Source organism: Megalops cyprinoides, chromosome 2 (assembly GCF_013368585.1).
Source record: "Megalops cyprinoides isolate fMegCyp1 chromosome 2, fMegCyp1.pri, whole genome shotgun sequence".
Taxonomy (NCBI): Eukaryota; Metazoa; Chordata; class Actinopteri; order Elopiformes; family Megalopidae; genus Megalops; species Megalops cyprinoides.
Window position 1 is genome coordinate 9,842,009 of NC_050584.1, and position 22,884 is coordinate 9,864,892.

Here is a 22,884-nt window from a genome sequence, read left to right on the forward strand (position 1 = left end):
AGCCAGGTAAAATCAATGACTGACTTTCTTAATCGGAATGCCAATGTTTCCCACAAAGAACTCTGCCTTGCCTACAGATTAGTAAGAGCCAAGCTGCTATTTAGAGCTGCTGCCATCTTCAAAGAAATAGCTGAGAAAATTGTCCCAAGCCCTGCGCCTTTTCTGCATTGCAGTGCAAGAACTATGGCAACAAATTGTTGCAAGAATTTAGGTGACTACAATAGGTCCACAGCAAAACAATAAAAGAAGAGAAAAAGGCTTAGATTTTTAATCTCAAAGTTAAATAAATAAAAAAAAAAACTAACGCACTCCAGAAAACACACTGTAATGCAAATAGGATGACTTCAAGGCACTTTTCAATTCTGACCACCGTGGCAGTGATGTCGCTAAAATGTGGTGCCATTAGTTTAAATCAAATAAGAATGAGCACAATGAATTGGCAATGCTTTACTAACCTTGAGCCCTGACGGTTATTGTGTGCAAAGCATCAGTCACACGAATGCAATCAAGAGACTGACAATAAATCCCCTGGAAAAAGGTTGTTGAGGCTTGTTTATGCATAGTCGCTGCAATAATTAGCATGCAAGGAGCTTGAGAGAAGAAATATTTTCAGGAGTGCTCACACAGCCAAGCTTCATCTTGTTCAAATGTGAGTGGCTAGTCACTATTTCACTGGGGGAAAACGTTAAAATGTTGTTTTAACTGTTACTATAATAGGTATTTCTACTTGCATTAATGGCTGATTACGTAAAAGTTAGTCGGTTCACCACACTCAGGATTGGTCTGTGTTATGGTTCCTCCTTGTTCCAACAGATTTTGTCCATGCCTAAGTCCAGTAATTTGGTTATGTGTCCATTGCACAGCATATTGGTGCCAAAACTGAAAATCACAGTGAATGAAATACACCCTTATTATTCGTAAATGTACGTATTTAAAGACAAATTCAGTTTGTTGATGGGTATATTTTTCTGGCACTTTGTCCCCATTGTTGCAGTAAAATCCTGAGGACAGGGGTCAAGTTTGTTGCCCTTTTGTTGTCGATTACTATACCCTTCACTATTCTACAGCGGTCCAAGTCACTTAACTCTAACATATCCATCCAGCAGAGGCCAATTATTCAGACAGAGAGGACCCAGATTAAGGACATTAAGCTTCAAATTGGATCTACAGTGGGGATTATATATGATGAAGGACTGCTCTTCCTCCAGTACCTGAACTTTCTTCTATCTCTTTCTCTAATACTTTGAAATGGAGGAATTAAATGGGTTCCAGGCAAAATCCACAGGTGAGATTGTTTCTGTGTTTTACTCTGACTTTGTTCTGGATTCTTAAAACACTGATGGACAGATCTGCTCCACTAGGAGCCCACTTCCATCAATGGTTTTAAGTCTGATAACACAACCCTGCATTTGTATTTTACTGAATTAGAGAAGACCAACAAATTATGATTAACACATCAAAGTTGATGTGTATGACGAAAAATATAATATTCACATTGGAGTGAAACAAGAATGGCCTTAGATATAAAATGTACAGGTCTTCACAGCCTACATCTGAATAAATATTAAAAATTGATTTTGTTTAGATCCACAGATTCACAGGTTAGTAACACTGTCAAATAAAAGTTATGTCCCCATATTCCCTTTCAAAGTTTAAAAAATGAAAACAGTGACCTAAGGGTGCAGCAGCAATGCCCCCGTGGGGAATTGAACCAGCAACCTTTCAGTTACAAGTCCTGCTCCTTAACCACTATGCTACACTGCCACCCCAGTGATCCATTGTCCTCTGAGTAACTGGTAGTAACACTGGGATTTGTGGAGCTTTTTGATTTTAACTTCACCTCTTCCCCCCATAACAAATACAGCTCATTTTGTGGTGCATTTATCCACATAATGGCAGAGTGGCATTCAAAAGTTTAGACTGTGGTGATGGCATAAATACCTTCAAGCTATGCACATTATGCCCCACTTCTTTCTACCTGCTAGATTTCTAAAATGTCTGACCCATATAAAATGGCACAATATTATCAGTGAAAAACAACCCAAGTTCCAAAAGAACTGAGCCACTGTAACAAATTGTAACAAATTGCTAGAAAGACCTTATGCCACAGACTCTTCATAGACTCACTGAAAATTCCCTTGCTTAACAGCTGATTGAGATTTAATTAAAATATCCTGTGTGCTTATTTATGGCAATATTCCTATTTACAATACAAATGATCTTTTTCAATTTGTTTTATGAACAGCTTTGACCAAGATAATTAAACTTCTATTTCAAAGCATAAAAAATCTAATTACTGCTCAATATGCGGTCTTCCTAAAGTGAAAGCACTAAGTGCTTCATGCCAGTATTGTAGCACAACACTGAACTGTGTCAGGGGAATGTCACCTAAAATCTATTACTTGATTTGCTGTTTCTTGCCGGTAAAATACTCTGTATCCTCATCTACAAATCAGAACCAAGACACATCTAGAACATGATGATACAGCCGGGAACACCAACCGTGAAATTAACCACGTCAGACAGATCTAGTATATATTCAAAGAGCCACTTGGCTTCACTGACACTCGCCACAAGAAAAGGTTTTGAAGTATAATTTAAGTAGCACATACTTAAAATTACATTTTAAAGATTTTTGAACCGCGTTAATTAGCACAATGAGGTTTGGTTTGAAAAGTGCATTGCTGTAGAAGACAGATTACTTTTCCGTATTATGAGCTTGATGAACACAGTGGAAATACAAATGGTTCTGACTGTACTGTTATATCAACCATCAAAATTAAATATTTACATTTGATGGTTCCGACTGTACTGTTATATCAACCATCAGAATTAAATATTTACATTTGATGGTTCTCCGACTGTACTGTTATATCAACCATCAGAATTAAATATTTACATTTGATGGTTCTGACTGTACTGTTATATCAACCATCAGAATTAAATATTTACATTTGATGGTTCCGACTGTACTGTTATTTCAACCATCAGAATTAAATATTTACATTTGATGGTTCTGACTGTACTGTTATATCAACCATCAAAATTAAATATTTACATTTGATGGTTCTGACTGTACTGTTATATCAACCATCAGAATTAAACATTTACATTTGATGGATCTGACTGTACTGTTATATCAACCATCAAAATTAAATATTTACATTTGCAGTCAACATATACATTTACATTTATTCATTTAGCAGACGCTTTTATCCAAAGCGACTTACATAGGTTACAGTTCTTTACAATGTTATCCATTGATACAGCTGGATATTTACTGAGGCAATTGTGGGTTAAGTACCTTGCCCAAGGGTACAGCAGCAGTGTCCCAGTGGGGATCGAACCCGCAACCTTTTGGTTACGAGTCCTGCTCCTTAACCACTATGCTACACTGCCGCCCAACGCCTCAATGCCTGATTAACTCCTGGATAATCAGCAGTGTGGAGAAGTGGTAAGCAGCAGGGCTTTTAACCGAAAGATTGCTGGTTCGATTCACCTTTGAGGCACTGCTGTTGAACCTTTTGGCAAGGTACTTAACCCACAATTGCCTTAGTAAATGTCTAGCAGTAAAAATAGATATAACACTGTAACCTGTGTAAGTTGCTCTGGACAAGAACATCTGCTAAATGACAATAATGTAATATAATGTAATAGATGATGGCGGGGGCAGTGTCACAGATGACCCAAAATTACACATAATGTAAATCCCATTCATTTTATTGTAAACCTGTTTATTTTTAGCTAGAGAATGCTTTAGTACATTACGTTACTGTCATTTAGCAGATGTTCTTTCCCAGAGAGATCTTTCAACCACTTATACAGCTGCACATTTTACTGAGGCAATTGTGGGTTATGTTCCTTGCCCAAGGTTACAACAGCAGTACCCCAGCAGAAAATTGAACCAGCAACCCTTCGGTTACAAGCCCTGCCCCTCACCACTGTGCCATACTGTATAGAGGGAAGTTCTCAAAAAGCAGAGTAATACCTAGGTGGCTACTATTCTAACACATGCCAAGATAGTTGCTGCAAATACCCTAACTACTACACAAAATCTACCATTTAGCTAGTTACTCTCTTAATTCACCAACAATGGGACACTGAAATATTTTGTTAAGTCGCATAACCTTAAAGCAGCAGCAACAATCAAGTTTCACTCAGCAAGCCACCCACAATAGCCACATTACTTAAGAAGAGCAATCGGTCTAACATTAGCTTGACATTAACAAAATGATCCATTGTAGTCACCTGTCACCTAGAATCCCTTTTCCTTTTGTTTGCCTGTATTGTTCTGAGAACCAGTTTGTTATCCATGTCCACTCTACTGGGAACAGTCACAACGCAGGTGAGACTGGCATTTTGTAAAACATGCTGCTATGGAATTCAGCCTGCCCCTCCTCCTCCATGTCAGTCTCAAGCATCATTTGAATTGCATGTCGATCCATATGCATTCTGCACAATTTGGCCATTTATTAGTAATTTACAATCAGGCTTATTGTGACCCCTGCTGAAAATTACTTTAGGATATTATTTATAGATACTATATATGATGTCATACATATTGATGTTATATATTGTTACGCCCCACACGCGAAACACTCTTATGACTTAGGGTCATAACAATATAGATATTCTTTACATTATTATTTTTTTATTGAATTGGGGTAAATGGTGCATGCACATGGCACCGTCACAGTTAACCTACACAACACTTAATTTCAGTCACAGATACAGTTTGACTGTATATGAATTCTGACACTGGCCTCCATATTTCTATTCACATTCAACACACACAAAAGTTGTCCTAGCAGTGGTGTCAAGTCAGATTTAGCTACACAATCTTGTTTCACCATTTTTGGACCAAGACAATATCTGAAAATATAACACTTATTTTAAGAGTTTAAAGTTCACAGCGTTCACATGTTTTATGCTCTGTTTTCTATGTTATTGTCCTTTTTGTTTACTGGGTGACCAAAATAGTTGATGGATTGTTTTAGAGGTTTATGCTTTAGCAATCAGCATTGTTGTCTCTCTCTAATTCTTCTTGACATACCCTGGAAAGGTGACCCACTGCAGCATGTGTTTTTTAATCATATATTTATCATTCATATCTATTGCTGTTATTTTGCTGCATTCATTGAATCCATTGTTATTGCAAAATCTAGTCTAGAACATTCTAGGAGTTTGGAGAATGGTTGTCAAAAGTTGTGTTTAATTTGCAGACAGAACTTACTATGAAAGAGTACATAAATTGTTAATGTTTCTGCAGATAAAATATTGTATGTGTGTGTGTGTGTGTGTGTGTGTGTGTGAGAGAGCTTACCTGCCAGGTAGCATGGTCTCTGGTAGCTCTGTCAAAAGCTCATAGCCTTTCCAGATGAGTCCTCTGGGTTCTCTCATGATCTCTGGGTTCACTCATTTCCTCCCATGGCTTCCCCTACCATTGCTATACAAGCGGTTTGCCTTATGCATTAAGGCATACCTCAATGGTAGATCAAATTGAATGATTAACAAACATCTGAAGCCCAATCTCTCCAAAATGAACTGCTCTACAGCTGAGCCCTCACTTCTGCCTTTCCCTCCCTATTGACAGCATGACTGTGTCAGCATCCCAGGGTGCCAGCGGCCTGTGTGTGATGATCAATATTAACCTGTTCATCAAACACAACACAGCAACAGTGATCTGGAGTGGCAGATCCCTTCTCTGTAAAACTCTCAACAATCTGTCTACTACCTGCTCAAGACATCTCTTTGTACAGGCCCTCTTACTCTATTAAAAGGACTACTGCAATTCTCTTCCTGATGCCCTCCGTGCAAGCACCAGGCCCCTCCAGCTGACTCAGAAAACATCTGTTAGAACGATTTACAGCCAACCAAAATGCTGTCACATGACACCTCTCTTCATCACATCGTCTAACTCTATCTGCCCAGTGCCGGCCAGAAGCAGATGGGCCCCCCCATGAGCCCGGTTCTGCTCAAGGTTTCTTCCTGATAGGGAGTTTTTCCTTGCCACTGTTGCCTTAGGCTTGCTCTCAGGGGGTCTCAGGCCTGGGAACAATGTAAAGCTGCTTTGTGACAACTTGTGTTGTAAAAAGCGCTATACAAATAAAAATGAATTGAATTGAATTGAATCACACTGGCTATCAGTCACGGCTCAGATAAAATTCAACTCTGGTTCTAAACTAGCGAGCCGTAACAAGAACTGCACCCTCATAAAATCTATTGTCAAATGCTATACTCCTCCCTGACCCCTCTGTTCCTCTGCCTCTGGTTGACTTGTCCCTTCCTGGCAGGGTTCCTGATCTTGATCATACCCCTTTATCTACTCCGGCACTCAAATGGTAGAATAAACTCCTCACAGCAGTCAGGACAGCTGTGTCGCCCATTTTCTGGCATAGACTAAAAACCCACCTATTCAGAGTACATTAGAGGCCTGGTGGCAGTGTAAGCCCTTACTGCAGGAAAGAGCGTGGTGGTCAAAATTCTGTGGTGTGGCAGTGTAAGCTTGGTGACTAAAAATGGCAACAGTTTTATGATAGTTGTGGATAGACATTTGTGTGCTATGTGACAGCACTTGTTTTGGCAATGTTTCCCACAAAAGTGCTCTATTACTAGTATTAAAAGAATAATTATTTAGTATCCATACAGCAGCATGCCTAACTCTACTGCCCTTTTTTTCAAAGGTGTCAAATGAATAAATGTGAATGTGCGTGTGTGTGTGTATACATGTGGGTATAGATGTATGCACACATAAGGACATTCACATTTGTAAATCATGTTTCTTGACTGACATCAATGGGTTTGCATACTGCTAATACAGTTTTTGCAGAACATTTTGATAAATGGCTAAAACATTCTTCCTCATTATTGAAAAATTAATTTGTTCACAATAGCAATGATGCCATTGTTTCAAAAAATGTTACACTCTTTGCTTTCAATGTCCACCACAGATCTAGAACACCTGCATTGCTTGCTTGAACCTTCACAGGCAGGCACATCAAAGTATGCTCAAAATCCCATGGCTCTGTCTTCTGTACACACTGTCCCCACTACGGAGTGACAGGGCTCCTGCATCTGGTGTACATTACTGTTTTCACAATACCTGAGCTGGCTAAGATCAGGGACACTGAGTGCACAGTCTTCCCACAGCAAGACTGGTAACGCACAGTGCTCCTGATGTTCTGAGAATTACTGTAAAAGCTGGTGTATGGGATTTTGTTGGAATCTGGGAGCAGCAAAAAGTGGGGAGCAACTATTGCATCTTTTGCATCATTCTGAAACTGATTTGATTTGGACGATGGCATGGTGATAAGGTGATGCATTACAGGGAAACTGGACTTGTCTGATGACAGACCAGGATGGAATAAGGCATCCATTAAACGGCGACATGAGGCATTCCAGGCAGCGCAGGCCTGTGTGCTCATTCCTGTAAACAACCACGACATTCTATGCTTTCTGGTTAATTTTACATGTATTTTCATCATTATGGCATTCATTTGCATAATGAATGCATATTTATGTAGGGCTGTTTCACACATAGTCATCCATTATCTTGTGTTTTTGCACTAAATCACTGCCAAAAACCCACAGAAATGAAACCCTGAATGGCTAAAACCACAATGCAGTAACCAAACCAGTGCAGATATGAGCATGTCACAGAAACATTTAAAGGGGACAGAGAGGAGGACGAAAGAGAAAAAGAGAGAACACTCACTGATTTTATAGCCTAGCTTTTCAGCATGGACCCTCTTTGCCAGGAACTGTCCCTCCACTAAGGCTCGGATTTCCACCTCCTCCGAAAATCCTGCTACCTGCGCAAAACACAAAGGAGGCTTAGGTAACATGAGAGGGGTGAATCCTGCTACCACAGAGCCCTCTTTGACTTTGGAAACATTTCCCACAATTCAGTGCTGCAGCCTTGTGTGACCTCCAATCTCTCGGTTAGTTCAAACCCTCACACAACATCCTTCAACCTTTCAAGCTCTCAGTATATGGCTGCATGGATGAGAGTATTTTCTTCACATAATGGGTAACACCCCTTTATTTTTCTCTGGTTGTCAGTTACATTCATCGATCAGATCATTGCCTTAAAAAAAGCATTTTAAGTTCTTAAAAACTATACCTATACTCTTTTGTTCAAAATGTGTCAATGCATCTTTTTCATTTTGAAAATGCAAAACTAGAGAGTAATGAGATCAAACCTGAATTTGTTTAAACTGCATTGCTTTTCTGCCAAAGCAAAGGTGCTTTTCTCACCTCAACTGTATGTTGTAAATGATTTTTTTTTTGCAATGAAATCAGGATTTTATTTGTTTAATGACCTTATAAATAAGTGCTGTGCAACGCCTTCTGCTCTTTACAGACCTCTGTGTACACAACGGGGACCTTGTGCCCACCTTACTGTTCTCCTCATTAAATCTGTGAACCCCAGCTGTCGGCGGTGTGATCTCCATTGCATCAAAATAGATCCCTGGGAGAGAAAACACTTGTATCACCATGGCTGATTAAAGCCAACCAGAGTGTCACGACGTTCGCACAGAAGATACCTTTTGGTACAATGCATCTGCACTGCACCAGAAAATTCCAACATGAAAATATGTGGTTTATTACAAGACAACAGCGCAATTTACCAAAAAAAACAGCACCACGTTTTCCACTCTGATAATTAGGATGAGATTTTTTTAATTGATTCCATGTGCCTTCAAAGTACAGCCATTCAAACTAAACACAACTCACCTATATTTCCATTGTTTCCCATGGGAACAGACCTTAGGGCCTTGGAAAAAACCTCCCATGACCCCGCCGCACACTCGTTCCGGATTCTCTCTCTGGTTAGAGAGCCATTTTTGAAGCTGGGAAAGCAACACAGTGCACATTTATTGGTGCCTCCTTTAGACAGGCTTTGATATCTCAGCCTGCACTCCAGTCAATCTATTCCCTAGCGTTATTCAGTTAGGGCTATTGTGCCCTTTCAGATTGGATTTATTTTCTGAGTAAAATCATTAATCCTTTAGTTGCTACTGTGCACAGAGACCAAAGTCAACAGAAGGTGTGCCTAGGGGACTTCATAACTTTGTTATTCGACTTAAAATGTATTACTGCAAATAAAATGTATAGGAACCTGATCTAATGGGGAGTAAATAATAAATTGTGCAAACAATCAATTTCACAACTGAAAAGTAGAGGGGAAAAAAATCAGCTCACAGCATGCAGGTTTCATCTGCCTGGGACAACCTGAACTAAAAACAGCCAATCAAAGGCTCCCAGCCAGTGATTACGCAGACGATTACATTGCATAACATTACATTACGGTTGCTCAGCAGTTGCTGTCATCCAGAGTAACTTACCCTAAACGATTTTTACAGTATCCATTTTATACAGTTAGATATTTACTGAGGCAATGTAGGCTAAGAATCTATCCCAAGCGTACACAAGCAATGGCCCACCTGGCACAAATGGGCAACGTTTGTATTATGAGGCCAGATCCCTCCTACTGCAACATACTACTAATTGGTCAGGAATATATGATAGTCTTGAATTAAGGGTCAAACTATGCCTGCGAGCTAAAAAGGTCTGCTATAATATATCTGCAATTGCAAGAGCTGGCTGTTTTGCAACTGACCTTTGAAGAAGGACACCGTTTCTGTTGTGTAGGCTTGCCATGTATCCCCTTATGTTTTAGATGAAAGTAAAGGTTACTATGTAATGAGAACAACAAAGTCTGCTTATGAGTGGCATGACTCACGGTTTTAAAAACTAGCCATTTTCCCCAGGACTGGAAAGTGATCACGCACACATCATATATATATATATATATATATATATCCCTCAAGATTCCTCCCCACTGCTTTCAAAGTGGCGACAGTTCAAACGTCTTTTGCATGGGCAGTGTTCACACGCTGTTCTCCAACGGTCTCCTTCCCATTGTGTCTGAGTGAGTCACAGCTTTTGTCTGTATGAGCTATAGCGGTGTGTTCCTAGATTTAAAGGCACACAGGGTGGCCTTTAACAGAACACAGTGAACAACGGTATTTGGACCAGTGGCGGCGCATGAGCTGGAAACAGGGGAAGCCCGAACACTAACTTTAAATCTATCAGTACTTTCAACTTGTTCCCCTTTATCCTCCTTGATTAACAATAAAACAAATAACTCACAGAATAATCAACACCATTAACTCAGTGCAGCATAAGATAGCACAGATCCTCGTATACTTGTATTCATTTATCTAGATGGCTTTATTGTAACCACAGTTCTGCTCACAGACTTCAATTGTCACTTTGGTCGCAGCTAGCCATTGCAGCAATTGATACTTGTAAAGAAACCGGTGAAAGGTGATTAATAACTGTTCTTGCTAGGGAAGATAATCTAATTACCAGACCTCCTGTATTTCACCACCTGTACGCTAATTATTGTCGATCCTGATCAAAGCTCTGTATCAGTATAAAGAATGCTTTCACTGAGTTCTCGGGGTTCAATTTGACTCCGCTGAACCCAGAGCGCGTTTCACGTATGTCTGACAACTGCTGTTCCTGTAAATAAAGAAGACTTTTCCATGAAGATCAGAATTGTGCCTTATTTTTCCTTACAGATGGCAATTTGAATAATTAAGTGGCAAGTAATCCCAAAGCCTTCTCTTAAATGTTTCACATTATAGCTTTCTTGTGTTACAAAATTCAAATTACAAAACAGAGCTAAATTTAGTTAAATCGATTTAAATCACTGAGAATAAACTTTTAGGTAAGGTTGAGTGCAATGAACAATAACGTTTAGAACACAGACCTCACAAAAGCTGTGATGTGTCATGAGCATTTAATGAAATTAAATCAATAAATGCCATCCTTGTTAATTAAACAATCTCACGTTGTAGCTTTCACAAGCACACAAACCACAGACAATCTGTGGTGTTTCATGAGCATAATCATTTATTCTAATTACACGATTGGTGTTGATTATTCTGTGAATTATTTGTTTTATTGTTAATCAAGGAGGATAAAGGGGAACAGGTTGAAAGTAATGATAGATTTAAAGGTAGTGTTCAGGCTTCCCCTGTTTCCAGCTCACCCTCCACCACAGATTTGGACATATCAAGCATTTATATACTTAAATTAGCCTAATAAGCACAAATGGCCCAGTGTATGCTTGTCATAACTGCTGCTTAGAGAAGGCAAAGGAAACCAAGCCTCCTCTGAAAATTAATTTTAAAAATTCTTTTTTTATATTCCATTTTTTCTTGTTACATAATTAAAATACATGTATAAAGCAGCTTTGCATGTACTTACAGCTGTTATTTTGACTTTTGCATGCACTTACAGCTGTTGTTTTGATATTTGATTAAACAGCACCAACTATCTTAAAATCCACTCTTATTTAGGTCAAGTCAGCCCATAGAAGCTGGGCTGAAATCCATGAGAAAAACTGATTTCAGCTGAAGTCAATGAGATGCTTACTGACTCTGAATCTGACTCGGATAGGAGGATAACAACATTATGATGACAATTTAGCCCCAGCCAGAAACCCAGCTTCACGTCTAGTTTCAGAGCTTGTCCTTCGATGATAAGAAATGATAACGTGATCATGGCTCAAGTTCACATGCCTGTTAGACAACCAATCATACCTTTTGGTGAATACTGACTCTGTCACTTAACCTCCAAGTGCCTTGTGCATGCATCGTGAATTCAGGAAACTGCGAAAAGCTGGTACACGAAAACAGTTTATCTGGAGAGTGGAGTTCAAATCATTGTTTTATTCTTGTTAAACTGTAATACTGAGAAATTGGTGTGCTTGCCTAAAATAGTAACATATTAAGGCCAGCTAACAACATTGTCTCTGACCCCAACTATGTCCTGAATAGTGAATACAAATTGCTACCATCAAACCATCATAATCATCATCATTGTCTAGAGTTGTTTTTTGTTTTGTTAATTTTACGTATAGTATAATATAGCATAGAATTGCAATGTGTTTTGCATTCTGCAATCTAGTGACTAGTGACTATGGTAGTAGTAATACAAGTTAAATAACTAATAATTGTTTAAGAAAGCAGCCATGGTTTGGATGATTGGGAAATGGGAATTGTGGCCCATGCAGTAACTGCAAAAAGTCAGATTTGTGCCACACGTTAGTCATGTAAGTCATTGAATCACTATTTTTCAGATGCACCAAAGACGTAGGCTTTACTTTGAATCGTAGTGTACCATTGTGAATGTAGCAAAGGGCGAGAGCAGTCACCCCACCCGGCCTTGAACCCGGGTCTACAGGGTACCAACCATGCGACTTTGACCGCGACGCCAAAGAGCCAGGCTCGTTGGTATGGCAGTCAGAGCGCATACTCAACCGTAGTGACGGCACTCTGAACATGGGAGTTTAATGGGAGTTTACCATATTAAAGCCATGTAGGCCTGGCAGTCAACAGGATTGCAGAAGATGTGTCCTTCCACAGTGGGTTTGGGGTCCTTGATCCAGAGGAAAACTGTGTCACTGGTGCCAAGACTCACCTGTCATTTTAAAAGAAACAAACTGAATAAGATTCTTATGAACACTGAAGTTAAAACATTTCACAATTTAGCTAACAACTAGCTAATCTATCTCACGTTGAAATACTACTATACACTGGTGTGAACAAGTAGTTAACCTGCAGACAATTATCACTTTTTAAATTCATATTCTGTATTACTCTATTAATCTCTGAGTTAAAGGCCAGTATGGCTGCCAACAACAACATGGGTATGCAACAGTCAGAATTACAGCGAAGTCAGCTCTTCGGTGCAGCAGCTTGACAAAAGATGTGCTCACAGACCTTACATCTCTCACATATGTTGCAATTTTTATTGGAGAGATTTATTGGTATAATGTTTTTTTATGTTAACAGCTGCAGTCCCCCACCCCCAACCCATGTTTTTTCCCCCACATACAGCTAGGCCTTTAGCAAGTATACTGAAATTACTTACTGCTATGTCTCCTTCCTGAAGTCTCATTCCTGCTAGAGATCCTGTGATATAAAATTGAACAGGATTTATTGCAAAACCCTGCTGATAAAAGAGCAACAATAAGGAAAAAAATGAAAAAAATATAATTCAGGCTTGGCCCGTCTCCACGTAGTTTAATCCTCCTTAAAATTTAGTGAGGTTGAAGAAAATCCTTGGGAAGATCGAAGGAATCTATTATGCCATTGATCTGCCAATTTACTTCATAAGGTGAGGCTAATAATCCAAAATCTAATGATCCTCCAAAAGCCAATGACCACTGACAGATTTGCATGCATAGATTAAAAATTAATAAGATATTGGGCACACACTCTTTACTGTATAGTATTTCTAACAAGGCAAAGATAGAATTTTCAAGTTGCAAGACACATTTGGGTTTTAATTTGGAGGTTCTTGGAAAAGATTTAATTATTCCTGTCAATAAGCCTTCCTGCTGATTTGGCAGAAAAAAAGTTCAATCTATCTTTTAATGTGGTGCCACACAGAGAGAGTGACTTCTGAAAGGAAATCAGTCTCAAGAAAAAGTTTCACTGTCAGAATTTTAATCCCTACATTCCACCGGGAATAAAGTGTCTTTCAAGAAATGTTCAGAAATTTACATTAATGTTTAACTCTATGCTGTTGAAAAAAAACTACAGCAGTCACTTTGTAATAATAAAATGCCGTAAAACCTTAAATGCCACATCAGGCTGTTTCTGGTGGAAAAGGTCATTGAGTGGATATCACTGAATATATGTTGAAATATTTATTCAAGCATATTTTTATCCATGACAAACTACTGCATGTAAACTCAGGTTTCCATTTTCATGGTCAAAATGCAAAGTCATACACAGGGGCGATGTGAGCAGATCTGCAAGCACTGTACATGTGGTGCAATATGGGAAAATGCAGGCTGGAATCAATGATACAACTGAATACCAGGTGGAAACAACAGCAGAAGTATCAACTGTTCATTTAGTCTGCACAGAAACATTGCCTATGAATATTACAAGATGAATCATCGAGAAGACATGCAACAAAAAAAACAATATGGGAACGGGGTGGCTTTGTTCCTTTTCTGTTTGCATACAATGCACACTATTCTTTTACTAATCTAGTCTGTCCTCTGTGATTGGTCACAAGGTTCCAGTGAAGTGCATGTTGTGAGCAAGGAGCAAAATCAAACCGCAGCCAATTTAAGTTGGGTTATTTCCACTAGCTCAATTAGCCACATCTACTGACCTCCATGAACTATACATGTGTGTGCCCTGTTATAATGTGACTCAATTAAGTTGATCAACTGCCATCTAGTACTACCCTACTACACCTACTACTAACAGCTGCTTATCCCTAAATATTTTGAGTTTGTCTTTTCAGTGCCACGAATCCTGACTTAGAAGACCTTTAAGACCTATGAATAAATGCATGATGTCATTTGACAGATTTGTGCATTTACTCACAAGCTTATAACACAAATAAATCCGGATGCTTGTGCTTTTCCAATGACTGTCCTGGACAGAGCACAACAAAAAAGGCTGCATGTGATTACATGTGAATATGGAATACAGCATGAGAACTAAATGTTTATTTTCTAACATAAACTATCCATGATATATGAACAAGATAGTGCCTTCTAGCTAGGCGTTATGCATTGTTAGATACTTTGGCCCAGATGAGCAGAACATGCTAAAATGCTAGGTCCACACCTCAGGTGTAGACTAGAACCTGGCTGCACATGACCTTGTAGTGCCGTACCATATAAAAAATGGAGACAAGAGAATCTTGTTCTGGTCCTGTAAAGGTATGAAAGTACCCTTATTTTAGCAGCAACATGGTCACCAGGAATCTGACTGTAAAATTAGTCCATGACATCCCAATCACTACTGACATGGTCTCCCTGACTATATTCTGCTGCTGTTTTACCTTTACCTAGCCTTTGATACCAGTCACAACACTCTACTCTCCTGTCTGAAGCATACAGATGGTATTCTGGGCTCTGATTTGCAGCAGTTTTATTCCTACCTGTCAAACAGGGAACAATTTGTTTTTATAAAAGGTTTCAAGTCAGCTCTCTGGTGTCCTGCAGGGATTGGGTCTTTGTCTAATTTTATTCTCCCTCTCTCTGCTCTCTCTCAGTCACATTTTCAGGAAGCATTGTCTGAAATATCACTGCTATGCAGAAGACAGGCAGCTTTACATCCAAAGCCCCCCAGACACCACCTGTGCCGCTGCTGCTCTGTCATCCTGTCTTTCTTACATCAAAAGCTAGATGAGCCAATTTTTTCTTTCTCCAGCTAAGCATCAATAAAACTGAGGTCTTATTGGTGGGCTCGACACATTTCTTAAGCAAAGCTGGTGATTGTATCCAGCTCATTGCCAGCTATACAAATCCTTCTTCAACCGTTGTAACGGACTTGGGAGTACTTCTAGACTGCACACTCTTAAATTACATGCTATGACTCTGAAATGCATTACAAAAATCCAGTTAGTTACTATTATTTCTCTTCAATGAAATACAGAGAATAGCAGTGGCTAAATTGCTACCCATTCAGGTATCCTATAAAAAATTAAATGACAGGCCAGACCTATTTTTCATGACAAAATATATTTCTGCTAACACTGTCAGAAATGAGAAGTAAACTGATCCCTGTTCTCCCACAGACATAATGTTATAACACGGGGGTGATATTCCCAAACACATGACAGAAATGAGATTTTTCACAAAAATGGCTAAATGTTGAATTAAATCAAATATTCCTCACATATGAATGCTGTTTAGTAATTTTATATTTATACTTCCACATAAAAAGTACAGAACAAATATGGCTGCATGACAGTTCAGGGATGTCAGGACACGGAGAAGAGCAGAACAAGAAGATGACGCAAACCGCAGAATAGCATTCAAGAGTAGCATCTATTCACTGGGGCGTGGAACAGCGTGCACACATATATGTGTAATTTCCATGAAAGTGTTCAATGCACAATGGTATTAGCACTCTTCCTACTGTGTGTTTCTCAGTGTATTTCTTTTCCCACAGAAAACAAGGTCAAAGTATGCTGCTTACTGGGAATTGTATTCTTGTCTTTGAATGGAATGATATCTTCCCGCTTACTGTCAATCAGCAGTATGAAGTGACCAAACTGTTTTTGCCCTCTCCTGCCCCCATATTGCCTCAGGTAATGCAGTAGGAAAGCTGTGAAGGGCAGAGGGTGGGAGGTGCCTCTTGTGCATCACAGCATGCAGCTCAAACTGTCAGAGAAGAAGCGCTGAGGCGGATACATGTCTTGCCTGAAATACATTTGTGGTTGTGTTGTAAATCAATAATTTATGTCTACTTACACATCTACAATGCTTCTACTTAGCGTTAACAAGTAACCACGTTTTGGCAGATGTTTGCGAATGCAAGGAAAGATAAGAGCTCAAAATATATTTCAATGCAATGCAAATGCGACCACACCTCAAAGAGTCCACAATATCAAGAAGTCAATTTCTCATCTCAGTGGACATGTTATGAGGTTATGAGGTATTAGAAATCACTTTGCTGCCCTTGCATTCCATATCAAAAACAGCACAACCCCTCTGGCACCTATGTTTGCCTTTAGCACAAAAATGGTCTTATTCACTACTTAATGTCAACGGTTGACCCAACTGTGTAACTGCAGCAGTTACCTGCCAATAATCATCCACAGCCGCTGCCTACCACTCATCCACTGATCATCTGCTGGAGCTACCTGCCACTTGTCCACTGATCATCTGCAGGAGCTACCTGCCACTCATCCTCTGATCAAGCACTGGAGCTGCCTAACACTCATGCAGTGATTACCAGCAGCAGGTACCTACTACTGATCCGCTCATCATCTACAGCAGTTACCCACCACCCTGATCATCTGCAGGAGTTATCTACCACTGATAATCCACAGAAGCTGCTTTCCTATGGTCATCCACAGGCTTATGTCAGGCATTCATTTCCTATAGCACTTTATTTTTTTCTGGTGCTGTATTTGCTTCAACTACTACTTTAAAACAAGCAACCCACTGCATTACATTTTTGCCGATTTAATGGATTTTTCTTTTTAAGCAAAAACCCTTTTATTGTGTCCCTTAATATATACCATTTATGCTTTGTCTAGTACTTCCGTTCCAGCATTTTACCCTGGATGGACATTAAACGTATCAAGCTAATTATATAATTAGACTGATCAGTCCCCTGGGGAACTGTCTGAAATAAAATCCAGCAGACACTGCAGCTCTCCAAGAACTGCATTTGACACTCCCTGATCTAAGTGTTTCCTCCTTTTTATCGATCATATAGGTGCTTTCATGTAACTGACACTGCTGAGCAGCAACAGTGCATGATGGGGTCAGGGTCATTTATGTTCAGCTGACAAATCGTGTTTTTTTAATTAAAATGTTCTACTTACGCTCACAACAATGGGGTCTGTTGTCTCCTGGGTACTGAGAAAATAGTTTGGCTTCAGGCCATCTGTTTCATATACAGGGCACCCTCATGGAAAGTTAATATTTGACCACTGTGCTCGCTGAAGACTTCAAAACGAGGTGTGCCAGGAGAACAATACAGCACGTAACCTCAGTGCCACCTAGTGGCCAGAAAGAGCTATGTTCCTGAAACCTCTTGGATGAGGCCATTTGGGGACAACAGCCTGATTAGGATCTTACCTGGGTTATCCCCTGTGAATGCCACCACTTTGCAATCTGCCGGGAACCCATAGCGGCTGACAAAGTAGGTGGAGATCGGACCCTGCAGAGGATAAAATGGAAGATAATAAGCGCCCAATATCCATTTGTTTCCCATTAATTGAAAAGGTGCTTATGCAGTTGACACTGCTGAAGATCAATGGCATGGGGCATACACCATAAGATTGTTTTATGTTCAGATGGTAATTACATTTAATTGGACATTCTGCTGACATATGAGGCCCAGTAAACAGCAGGTGAAATTCAGTGGTTTCGGGTGAATAAACACAGCAAGAGCAGGCACTACATCTCTCTGATCAACACGCCATCTCGCAGGCCATAAATATCTCCCATTAATAAGTAATGACAGAGCTACAATCAATTAATTTGTGGTGTAGTTCATTGTTAATGCTGTAGGTGTATGCCTAAAGATGATAAATTTGAGGCACTTGCGAGTGGACAAATTGGAGAGTAATTTCAGGCCTGGCATTTTGCCTCATGTGTGGATGAAACAAAAGCTTAAAGATTATTGTTGTCCTCAGGACCAGTTTGGCCACAGCTTTACAGAGAATTAACCACATAATTGATGTACAGTAACTAGAGTTTGGAACATTGCATTGGGTTGTATATATGGCTTCTTCTGTGTGTTTACTGATTATGGAAGTTAATCTAATTCTTGTCAAGTAGCTCAAGCTTTAAACCCTTCATAGAATTCCAGATAAGTCATTCCTACTCTGATTGATTCTTGATAGTGATTAACTTATCTGAAATCTACGAGTACAACCTACCAGTCATAGCCTGGTCTTTAACATAATTTGTGCTTAACCGCTTAATTTTTCTGTTTGCAAACATTTTACTTTAAGAATATAAATCATTGCTATGGTAAGACAGTCCAAAATAATATATTCCATACAACTGAAATCAAAATAGAAACAGGTGAGTAAAGTGACACTGAGCTATAGTAAACGAGATTGCAGGTACCAGAACTGCTGTGGATGGTACCGGGGTACCAAGCTTGTCCTCCAGCTGTGGGGCAGTGGCACTAAGACATTGTTGTGACCACTGTTTTGTGAAGATGTCCATCAAATTCATCCCCGACCCTGTAGCAAAGAAGAGATGGCACTCCTGTAACTGAATCAGCTTTAGCAGTGTTAGGATGAATGAGTTCTAACCCTAGCCCTAGTGGGGCGGTAAACAGCCTTGGCACCAGTCCCACTGGAAACAATTCCACCCACTCCAAATCCTTAATCACTTCATTAGATCAATGACTGGGCTAAATCATTAGCTGAAACATTGGACAGTGTACAGTGCTTGCTACCATAACTGTTCCCCAATATGTTCAATATTTATATGCGTATCAACATCTTCCTTGTGCAATAAAATATTCAATGTCTACCGGTGTGCAATATCTTAACATTACTGATGTGCAATGATGCTCTTAAATACCAAATAATCAAAACATTTACTGTGCAATATCTGAGTATAAACACTTAATGGTTGGGCAATACTGGTATCTGAATGTTCACCTTACCTGTTGCTGAATATTTTATTCTGCATTTACTATTACTATTATTTATTATTACTTATTTATACATTCTTTTTACCCTCTTGTATTTTATTTATTGCATGCTTACCTACTTTATTTTTATCTCCATTGTTTCTTGATACTGTATTGTGACCAATCTCTGGCACAATATTTTTCTTCGGGATCAATAAAGTCTCATCTTATCTTATCTCTTATCTTATCTTAAATGAATGTAGGTAACCACGTCTTCAATGTACTCAAATGTCCACTGTTCAGAGACTGAAAAAAATTGCACTTGCCACTGACTGTGGCACTTAAAGGACAAAGATGCCTCACCCCATTTTTGAATGCCACTGTGCTGCTGACAACAATCAACTTAAAATCCTAAAAGAGTTCAAAAGCTGACAGGCAGTCATCCTCCACAGGTAGCCGTTTACATTACCTTACCTACTATAAACTTTGTATGGTTTACGGGTTATACATAAGACCATCGCTGCATTATCAGGCCATCCATCTCTATTTCTTGTGTGTCCTTCAGATCTTGAACAGAGCACTCAGCTTTAGCTGTTTATCAGAGATGAAGAGAGTGAAATATAGTTGACTCTGAAGGTCTTATTTTATTGTTCACAGCAATGAGAGTGCCAGTTGGGTCAGTGTCACAAATGGCACAGTGTGTTTTATGTTTTAGTCTGGGGGCATGCTAGGGTGATGAAAGGGCTTGAACAGCAAGCCATTTTATTCCTGCAATACTGAGCCAAGAAAGTTGGACACAATCCACAGCAAATTTTCTGACAGCAAAGCAAACAAATGAAACAATGCCTACTTGTATGAAAATATAATCATCTGCTGCTTAATGTAAACAGTTTCATTTTTGTCAAATATTTTAAAAAAATCAAGCTTACTGGTAAGAAAACTGCTGAATAAGCAGTGATAACCAAAATCTATTGTGCCTATCTTTGGAAAACTTTGCTGGGTGTATATTCACCATGCAATCTTATAAACAGTGTTAGTGGTACAAAAGTTAATGACTTGTGCATTTATTATGGTTAATGTCTACTGACTCAAATCAATTTCCGTTCTTACAGAAAAAAAAAAAATAAACAAGAAAATGCAGGCTTACCATCACTATAATCAACATCAGCATAGTTTCCCAGGAAGAGGGAGGAGGCAAAGCTACTGACCAATGAGATTCTCTGTGATTAAACATCAAAAGCACAGCATCTGATCACACACAACCCTCTACAAAGTAATTCAATCCGGACAGTCCTTCAAACATTCTGCTCTGGCTCATCGCAGTTGACAGTACATTGTTCCACAGTGCACTGTGCCTTGATTGCTTTTCAGCAGCAGTGGGTCCCTGCTCTACAGACACTTGCTTGCTGTTGTAATATTGCATTGTTCTAGACACTTATCATTCATGGTATCAATTGAAACACTTGACACATCATAACCAGTTACTAAATATATAAAATTAATGGTAAATTGGAAAATAAGAAACAGTGAGTTAATAGCAAAGACCACCTCAGTTTCTTGGTACAGCTCTGGTCTTGTCTTGTAAATCTTGGCTATCTGGTTCCCAGTGAATCGCTGAAAGAACAACAAAATAAGATTTCCTTCATATGCAGATTTCTTGAGCCAAAATTAGATATGTCACTGTGGAACTATGAGCCAAAATTGGACTCCATCTCCCACCTCATAGGCCCGTGAGCCAGTAACGTCTGCTAGTCTCTGGGCTCCACCCACTGTGGTCTCCAGGTTAAGACACTGTTCTGTGGTGCTGGAATCCATCCACACTGGACTGTCCAACACCGCAAAACTCCCCTGTCAACACAGGGTACATTTCTTTTGTTCCGCTGTCATACAGCACCACATGAGACACGACACTAAATCAATATGGTCCAAACCAAGATGAAACCAAGGCCTAAAAACACTAAAACAAGCTGTCACAAGAGAAGTTCGCACACTACTAACAAAGATGTATTTCCAATACCAAGACTATGAGTGCTACTTTACTGCCCTGTATATGATGGAACAGTTTAAAGCCAATAGGTCCTGCAGTGTGTTGCATAAAATTTTTTGTTTGTGATATTTGAAAAAATATCCAACTCGGACTACTACAGACTCGATACTACAAGAAATGAATGTACTCATTAGACACATTAAGACCTACGGAATAATCACAGTAATCAAGCAAGGCTGACATACTGAACATTATGTATATAACAAGCAAAGTCATATTAGTTACTTTTGTTTTTTCCTCATTGTTCTATGACACCTCGATTTATCATTTTTTCCTGAATGTAAATATGTACAACTGACTCACTCTGTGTATAGTTTCCGTTTATGATGTCACTGGAAGTTGCCTATGTTGTGAAAGGTCCTTACATATTTTTTATGATTACCTCACCTGATAATGGCTGTCTGGTTCAAAACATTGCACCATGCTTTAACTGAACAAACTCTGTGGTATATTTTCACAGTCTGGGCACTCTGTTTCCTGTTCATAGACTCTGAAATAAGCTCTTTCAATGACTGAGACAACAGGACTTAGAAAGTAAATTATTGAGCAAACACGAGGCCACTGAGCATACAGTGCCTACATTGCCTTAACTTCTGTGTAAAGTGTATTTAGTTTCCTGCCGCAAGGTAATGCATTAACTTCTGACCGGACGCTAAATCCTGGAGATTTTATGTCGCAACACAATCAGAATATGCAGGCAACAAGATGGACTTTGGTCACTCTACATTTTCCAGAGAACTTCAAACTCTATGGTTTCCACCACAACAAATGACGGTCCTAATAGAAGGATAAGCAGCACAACTGTGAAAGACATTAATTCACAACAATATGAGATAGTTATGTTGTTTATGCATCAGTTTTAAGGCTGTATCAATTGGTAATCCGCCAAGTCTCACACAGATGTTCTTCAAAAGCAATGCTGACAGGTTTTTAGGATGGATATTAGGATGGAAAACTTGTTTAACATTCTATAACATTATAAATGTATGTAATGTTTATAGTTCTCAGCATTAGTGGAGGTTGTATGAGAACACATTGACTTCAACACCTTCAATCAATAACACCCACAGTAAGGTCTCTAGTCAATCAGACAAATGCATGTAACACCACTATCTGATTGCCCTTTTGTAAGTGCACAGGAATTCCCATTAACATGAACAGCAGAGGCTGAGGCAATGGTGTTATCGTCAATGTAACCCGCATTAAAAGAGGCCTTACCTGCAGAAGTTCATGCAAATGCATTTCTGCATCAAGGTTTTGAAGAACTTGTCTGGCTCCTTTCTTCCAATATACACTACCATGTTGCTGCAGAACAAACAAACAAATAAATAAGTAACCCAATAAATGGTCATCTGCCTGCTTGCAGGAATGTATATTCAGACCTCAGTACACCTCACCTGGCCACTTCCTGAAAGAGCTTTTACTTTGGAGAAATCAAAGCCAGCATTTTTCATCTTTTGAAGAATAATGTCAAGGGCCTAGAAAAATGGACATATACAGGAGCTGTTACATTTCCAGGCACACATTAAGAAAGCTGTGTCACACAGAAATTCAGAAAATCCATTACCTTCACCCACATGAGCACTGGAGAGGTGACTGTCAGTCTGTCACTGTGCACATGCACCCCACCCTGGGTGCTGGGCAAGAACAGAAGGGGAAACAGTAATGTTTTGGAATAAT

The 22,884-nt window shown here is 39.3% G+C and overlaps 1 protein-coding gene across 1 annotated transcript in view; it reads right to left on the reverse strand.

The window, feature by feature from the left end:
• xylb (xylulokinase homolog (H. influenzae)) overlaps nt 1-22,884 on the reverse strand; it is a 64,861-nt gene that overhangs the window by 41,373 nt on the left and 604 nt on the right. Inside the window, exons 3-15 of the mRNA XM_036554128.1 lie at nt 22,772-22,841; nt 22,602-22,682; nt 22,423-22,509; nt 20,877-21,005; nt 20,706-20,771; nt 20,305-20,377; nt 18,641-18,759; nt 17,642-17,723; nt 12,949-12,989; nt 12,380-12,495; nt 8,737-8,852; nt 8,397-8,470; nt 7,715-7,811 (exon numbers count right to left, since the gene is read on the reverse strand). Coding sequence (XP_036410021.1) covers nt 7,715-7,811; nt 8,397-8,470; nt 8,737-8,852; nt 12,380-12,495; nt 12,949-12,989; nt 17,642-17,723; nt 18,641-18,759; nt 20,305-20,377; nt 20,706-20,771; nt 20,877-21,005; nt 22,423-22,509; nt 22,602-22,682; nt 22,772-22,841 — 1,151 coding nt within the window. The remainder of the gene's footprint in view (nt 1-7,714; nt 7,812-8,396; nt 8,471-8,736; nt 8,853-12,379; nt 12,496-12,948; nt 12,990-17,641; nt 17,724-18,640; nt 18,760-20,304; nt 20,378-20,705; nt 20,772-20,876; nt 21,006-22,422; nt 22,510-22,601; nt 22,683-22,771; nt 22,842-22,884) is intronic.